General features: G+C 40.7%; 1 protein-coding gene across 1 annotated transcript; it reads right to left on the bottom strand.

The window, feature by feature from the left end:
* Positions 1 to 1,808: 1,808 nt before the first annotated feature.
* LOC102210524 (olfactory receptor 2AT4-like) lies at positions 1,809 to 2,750 on the bottom strand. Its single transcript, XM_005754882.1, has one exon. The coding sequence runs from the start codon at positions 2,748 to 2,750 to the stop codon at positions 1,809 to 1,811; it is 942 nt and encodes a 313-aa protein (XP_005754939.1).
* Between the last annotated feature and the right edge of the window lie 4,838 nt (positions 2,751 to 7,588).

The raw sequence follows: 7,588 nt of genomic DNA, 5'->3' as shown, positions 1-7,588 counted from the left end.
GTTTTGCCTCCCTCTGTGTCTGCATTTGAGTCCACACCCACAGCCTGGCCCTCTCGGCCGTAACACTTCCTGTATTTATTAATATACTGTACAGCTCTGCACTTCCTGTTTTCAGTCTGGCTGAGCACTTAGTTTATGAGTCAAAAGTGGCCTTGCTCTACAAACCTTCATTATTAAAGTACATAAAACAATATAATAAGAAAATAAGGATACTAAGGATATATTAATTACATGACAAAGGTTATGAAAAAAATATTTCTTTCTTCGTTGGAAACCTCAGTAATGTGAGGAAAAATATCTCTCCTTTTTTTCACATTCCTGTGGCAGCGTACTCGGTGCTTGCTCAGAAGTTTTTGGGTTTTTTTCATATTTGTGTCACTTTTTACAGAATCCAACTCAAAGTAAGGTCAGTACTTCAACGCTTTAAAACCTGCACGGTCATACTCTCTCCCACTCCCGATATATTATCCATTGTTGATCTGCACAAAGCTGTTACCACAGATATTGCACACGCTTATGTCATTGTCGTGCTTACATCACTCTCGCAAACAAAATCACGGTTTAGTAACGCAGTAATGCAGCATGCTTACGGGAAAGTAACAGTACTCTAATTACCTTTTTTGCAATAGTAATCCCTTACTTTACTAATTTCTTGAAAAAAGGAATCAGATTACTGCCCCTCTCTAAACATATTCAGTGTTATAAAATTAAGGTTGTGATTGAAGAGAAGCAGGTTAGAAAATGGTTTCGAAGCAAAGATGGTTTTATGTGGGTTTCATGTTTATAGAGTTATCTGACAGTAAAGATACTTTTTCACAAGAGGCTGCCATAGCATCAGTTCCTGATGCAACACCACAGAGATTTGTTTCTCTTTGTGGGATCTTTCAGGTTCAAACCAGGGAACTTTCACTTAACAGCCAAAAGTATAAACCCCTTTGCTATGGAGGCACTCTGGCCAGATGTCAGACAATAAATCCAGGAATGTGTGTATATGGCAACAGTTTTATTGTGAATTCACTTGGACTGAAATGCAACTGATGTTAGCACAGAAACAAATAGACAGATGTGACACTACTTGCTTACACTGAATGCATATTGGTTTCCCCACTGTATTGCAAATCTAAATGATCCAGTAGGTCATCAATTACTCTTATACAAAGTGTTTATTATATGCACAAGCATGATGCAGAAATATGAAGGTTAATGGTGAATCTGAAAAGGTGTGTCACACACCTGTAAAAGTTTACTACAAAGAAATTTACAGAGATCATTTCCGTCAAACCATAGGCAGCATAAAGGGAAACACAAGGCAGGCAATATCTAGTATATGTAGTATCTACTATGCAGTATCTATTAGTATTCTGGGCTATTTCACTTTATATTTTCTTGTACTTCCCCAGATATAATATACTAATTTGAAAAATGTTCTGCCTGAAAGTTGGAATGATTTGATTTGATTTGATAGACCTTTATTAGTCCCACAAGGGGAAATTTCATAAGGCTGCCTACCTATTGCACGTAATGGCGGCGCCATCTTACCCTCCGACCATACATACATTACACAAAAAATCACATGGGGAAGACAGGTCAGAGAGGTATAACAATGGAAAATTCACAGCATGAGGAAAGATAAGGAGAAAAAAAATAACTCCCCCCAGACTGAGCTCCAACAGGGAGATCAGTTTGAGAACAGAAAAAAAACACCTCTGCACATAGCACATGAAAGAAAGAATGATTTGATTATGTAGAAAGAAAAGTGTTTTGAACTGCACAAAACTGGTTAACAACCAAATTAATTCACCTTAGCATTAGGTTTTAATACAAGAAATGATTTTGGCCTGAGAAAGCAGTTTATTTAAGTGTTTAGAAATGTCCTTCATTTTGAGCCCATAAATGAACGGATTTAGCAGAGGCTGATAGAGCATTATTTGTAATGTCATTATTATGCGTGTGGTTTTTGGAAAATCTGATTTCACACGAGCTATGCTTATGTCATACACAAAAAACATAGAGTAACTGATTAAAACTAACAGATGGGGTAAACAAGTCTCTGCAGTTTTCTTCCTAATTTCTTTGCAACTTCGATGAGAAACAATAAATATTTTTGTGTATGTGTAAACTATGAAGAGCATAGGAAGTATTGCAAGATCAATTAGAAGGAACACACCAAAGACGGTAATTAATCTTGATCTTTCACACTGAAGAGTGTAAACTGCATTACTACAAAATATTCCTTTTATATTAGAGTCACACAGTTTAGCTCCAGCACTCGCTATTGCTTGGACTGCAATATGACAAGCAGGTACAAGCCAAGCCATGACCAGGAAAATACCCACAGTGGTTTTTCTCATGATAGTTTGATATTCCAGAGGTTTACATATGGCCACATATCTGTCATAGGCCATGGCAGCCAACAGAAGGAACTCTGAACAACCTAGGGTGTAAAACATAAAAAACTGAAAGAGACAGGCTGAATATGTTGTGACTTGGATTTCAGATAAAAAGTCAGTCAGAAGTTTTGGGTAAATAGTTGTGCTGTAAAGAACAGAGTTCAGTAGCAAAGCTGCAATGAAAATGTACATAGGCTCATGGAGGTTTTTATGAATCCAGATGAGATACAGAATAGTAGAGTTAGTGCAGATTATTAGAATATATAATGTAAACATAACAAAAAAGAAAACATATCTGTACTTGTTAATCTCTGTGTACCAGTCCAGAGTTAGATAGGTAGCATTTGACTCTTCATCCATGAATTTTTCAAAGATAAAACATAAAAAATACAGAACTTGTAAAGTAAAAATCCAAAACAAAAACAAAAACAAAACTATACCAGTATTCACCCGCTCTTGTGTCTCCGGTTCATAAAAACGTCTAAACTTAAAATCTGTCTCTGAGCACCTTCGTCAACCAAACACACACAGTGTATCATGTGAGTCTCTTTAAGGTTTTTATCAGGTTGCCTCATCCTCAAGAGAGAAGGAGGTATGAAACATTATTGTTTAGTCTCTTGTAATTTAGGCTTTAGGAGTGTACAGTTAATCTCTCCTCTCTGTTCAGTGTGAACTGAATTGTTTGCCATACCTTATGTTTAATTTCAACACTGGAATTTCAGTAGTCAAGGAAGAATATATTGCTTGATCCCAGTTTGACAATGACTTGAGTTTACTTGATTTTATTCCTTTTTCCAAGAGGAGCTATTCTCTTTGCTCTCTTATGCTCAGAACTAGTATATTGGCCTTTACAGCTAGTGTGGCCTTGCAAAGTACACTTGATCCGCAAAACATATTTCCCACTGCAAAATTTTACAATATGATGTATTCGTTCAGGACACGCTTCCTGCCTTGTAATAATGCCACTGACCATATGAAATACTTTTTTTCATAATTGTCATTATACTGCTCTGACATGGGAAATTTAGTTTTTTCATCATAAAGGTGAAGTGCAGAACAAGTTTGATTTATATAAATATTCAAAATATATACCGGGCTGTTGTTATGTACGTACTTGACCAGTGCCACAACTGAACATACTGCATCTGGAGCACTATAGACTTATGAAATTCAGCTACATTTTTGCATGCAGTATGCAGAGTTGCTTTGCAAAATTTTATTTGTCACACAGTATGACATTAGGTGAAATGCTTATTGCTGTGCAATGCCCAACCATTAAATGACAGTAAGAATTGACAGTAATTTACAGATTACTACAAAAATTTACAGATTTTTAAGTTTGCAGTTTACATTCTTATGTAAATTGTTATGTAATTATGTAATTATTAATAAAAAGACATAAATTATAAGAAGTGTGCAAAAAGAAAAACCAGAGTGCGTGTGGAGATGAGATGTGTGTGAAAGAGTCCAGGCCTAAAGTGATGTGATGTGTGTGGGAGAGTTCAATCCTACACCTGGTTCAGGGCCCGAATACCCTGGGGGAAGAAGCTCCTCCTCATTCTCTCTGTTTTGGCCTTAAGGGAGCAGAAGCGCTTCCCAGACCTCAACAATGAGAAGAGTTGATTGTTGGGATGGGAGAGGTCCATCATAATCTTCGTGGCTTTGGTCTTGCACCACTTGGTGTAGATGGACTTGAGGTCAGGAAGCTCTGATCGAATGATGCGTTTGGCTGAGCGCACCACTCTTTGCAGATCTCGTCTGTCCTGCTTGGTGCTGTTCCCAAACCAGGTGCAGATGTTTCCCGTCAGCACGCTCTCAATGGTGCAGGAGTAAAAGTTTTTAAGCACCCTCAGTGGCAGATGGAAGTCTCTAAGTCTTCTGAGGAAGAAGATATGCTGGCGGGCTTTCTTAACCAGGGTGTTAATGTAGCAGGACCATGACAGGTCCTGAGACCTGTGGACACACAGGTACCGGAAACTGTCCACGCTCTCCACTGGTGTGCCATTGATGTTCAGAGGCTCATAATTCCTCACATTTTTGTAGTGAAGTCCACAATCAGCTCCTTAGTCTTCCTGACGTTAAGGAGGTTATTCTCCTGGCACCAGGTCTCCAGGTTCCTAATCTCCTCCAGGTAGGCGTTCTAGATGTTGTCAGAGATAAGGCCCACAACAACAATGTCATCAGCAAAACTTGACAATGGAGGTGGTGTCTGATGTGGCTACACAATCATAAGTGTACAATGAGTACAGTAGGGGGCTTAAAACACAGTGCAGAGTGAGATGGAGAGGGAGGCTTGTTCTCCCACCCTCACTGATTGGGGTCTGTCTGTGAGGAAGTTGAGGATCCACTGACAAAGTGGTGTGCTGAGTAGAACCCTTAACTTTATGAAAAGCTTTGAGGGAATTATTGCGTTGAATTTTGAACTGTAGTCCAAAAACATCCTCTGCCAGTGTCCAGGTGACTCAGGGATGTGTGAAGCAGGTGAGCTATGGCATTGTCTGTGGAGTGATTAGTCCGGTATGCAAACTGAAGTGAGTCGATGGTGGTAGGAAGTGAAGAAGTCTTTCAAAACACTTCATCACAATTGAGGCCAGTGCTACTGGACGGTAATAGTGTGGCAAGCGGGCTGTTGTTTCTTTGGGACAGGGACCACTCCTTTGGCCAGGGAGACGTTGAAGATCTCTGTGAACACCAGTGCTAGCTGGTCAGCGCAGGTTCTCAGGACCCGACCAGGGATTGCATCTGGTCCTGCTGCCTTCCTGGTGTTCACCCTTCTGAAAGCTTTCCTCACGGCATGCTCTGTGATGATGAAGACGTTGTCTTCACTGGTGCACTCTGTGTGCTCGCAGCCACTTGTTGTTTTAATTGCTGCAGCATAGAAGCGAGCATAAAACGTGTTCTGCTCAACAGCCGGTAAAGCGTCGGCATTCTTCATTGGAGAAGCTGGATGTTTGTAGTCCGTTATTGTCTGTAGTCTCTTCCACGGGCTCCTAGAGTTGCACTGCTGTAGCTGTGACTCTAGTTTCCCCCCCTTGCTCTGCTTGGCCTCTCTGACCAAGCTCTGACCAAGACGCAGCCTTGTATTGGTTCATATTACTGGAGACAAGCCCTTTATTGTAGGCAGTGGTGCGCAATCTCAGAGCATCGCAGATGTTTTTATCCACTCACAGTTTCTTGTTCGGATGATAATTCTTTCTACTGTGTCATCCGCTAGTTTCCCAATAAATCCCACAATCCATAAAAATGTTGCTGTCATCTCTCCCCCCAAACCTTAAGAACTGCGGACTCAGTAGTTGTTTTTAAACAACAACTCAAAACTCACCTTTTTAAAACTGCTTTTGATTCATTTTTGTATGTTTTATTTTGTCTGTTTTACCTTTTATTATTTGTCTTATGTGCAGCACTTTGTGACTCTGTCTAGAAAGGTACTATACAAATACAATTGTATTTTTTTTATCATTATTGTTATTATTATCAGAGCTGCGCCGAAACATGTCCCAGTCTGAATCATCCAGTGCGTCCTGCAGCGTGGTCATTGAGTGGGCCCTCCAGTGTGTGACCTCCCTCCTGATTGGTGCTTGCTTCTTTAGCCTTCGTTTGTAAGCAGGCATAAGGAAGATGGCCGCATGGTCCAATTTTCCAAATGCTGACAGAGGCTGAACCTTGTAGCAGTCCTTGAATGGGGTGTAGCAGTGGTCTAATGTCCTAGTGACCCTGGTGGGGCAGGTGATGTGCTGGTGAAGGTTTTCAATTGTCTGTTTGAGATTTACTTTGTTAAAATCTCCCATAACAATGAGTGTGGCGTACTGGTGAAGTGCTTGTTGTTGTGTGAGGGCCTCATGTAGCTCACATAAGGCAGTGTCCAAGTCTGCGTGAGGCAGAAAATAAACAGTGCAGGCAATGATCACAGTGAATTCTATGGAGATAGAAAGGGCGACATTTAATGATCAAAAGTTCCAGATTGGGTAAGCAAGAGCGCGTGAGTGGAGAGATGTTCGTGCTGTCGCACCATCTGTTGTTCACCATGAAACACACTCCACCACCTCTTTTCTTCCCCCACTCCATTGTCCTGTCCATGCTGTAAACTGAAAAGAATCAGAATCAGAAAGACTTTATGTATGTCAATTGCCCCTTGGGGATAAATAAAGTCTTTCTGATTCTGAGAACCCCGCTGGCTGCACAGCATAGTCTGGTATCGCTGGGTTCAGCCGTGTCTCGCTGAAGCAGAGGAGGTTGCAATCCCGAATGTCTCTCTGAAACTTAATTCTGCCTCTGAGGTCATCAAGCTTGTTCTCGATGGATTGAACATTGGCTAGCAGGATACTGGGTATGGGTGCACGGCAATGTGCCGTCTAAGCTGCGTGCGTGCGCAATTGCGCCCTGCTGGCACGGTCTTTGCACACAGAAAAGCTGCGTTGGGCACAAAAAAAAAATCTAACCTGAATTGAAATTAAAATTAATACTTTAACAATTCTGTTTTGCAGTGTTAGTCAGTGAGTGACTGGCTGCTCTCGTATGGGATTAGAACGATGCCACCTTATCCCATAGTCCAGCCAATCACGCGATTCACATTCGTATATATGCAGCTAATCAATGTCGTTGACAGACTATGACAGCGTCCTTATGTGCCGACACCGGTGTTTTAACTAGCAATGCGGCGTGGCAGATGTGGAGTGAAGCCACGTTAATGACAACGTGTACAACCATTGGAGATGTGAGCAGGACAGACAGAGCAATTGACGGAAAAAGTGTGGACTTTATACCAGTTTTTAAATTGTGCTGATAGGCCACGTAAAACCAGAATTATGATAAAAATATATGCAATGTTTGGTTTTCTTCCTGAATACTATCATTGTTTATATTTACTGCGGGAAGAAACGTGCCTGTGAGCAAAAACAAAACCAAAAAACCCCCACCCTTTCCTATTGGTCGAAAAATGTACCATGTCGACCAATCAAAAACTGATATGGCAACATGGCATTTAGTTGTTATGAAGGGGGGAAGTTTTAGGAGTGACGGCGGTGTTTTGAGATGTGAGAGATTTGCGATGATTAGCGCAAATCTTGTGTAGTTAGTGTGTAGTTTAGTCAATAGATTTGTTCAATTCAATTCAATTCAATTTTATTTATATAGCGCCAAATCACAACATAAGTCGCCTCAAGGCGCTTCATAGATACAGAGAAAAAAACCCAACAATC

The sequence above is a fragment of the Pundamilia nyererei genome, unplaced genomic scaffold, assembly GCF_000239375.1.
Source record: "Pundamilia nyererei isolate P.nyererei 1_Seehausen unplaced genomic scaffold, PunNye1.0 scaffold00721, whole genome shotgun sequence".
NCBI lineage: Eukaryota > Metazoa > Chordata > Actinopteri > Cichliformes > Cichlidae > Pundamilia > Pundamilia nyererei.
The sequence above is the reverse complement of the archived record's forward strand: the minus strand, read 5'-3'. Positions and strand labels throughout refer to the sequence as shown.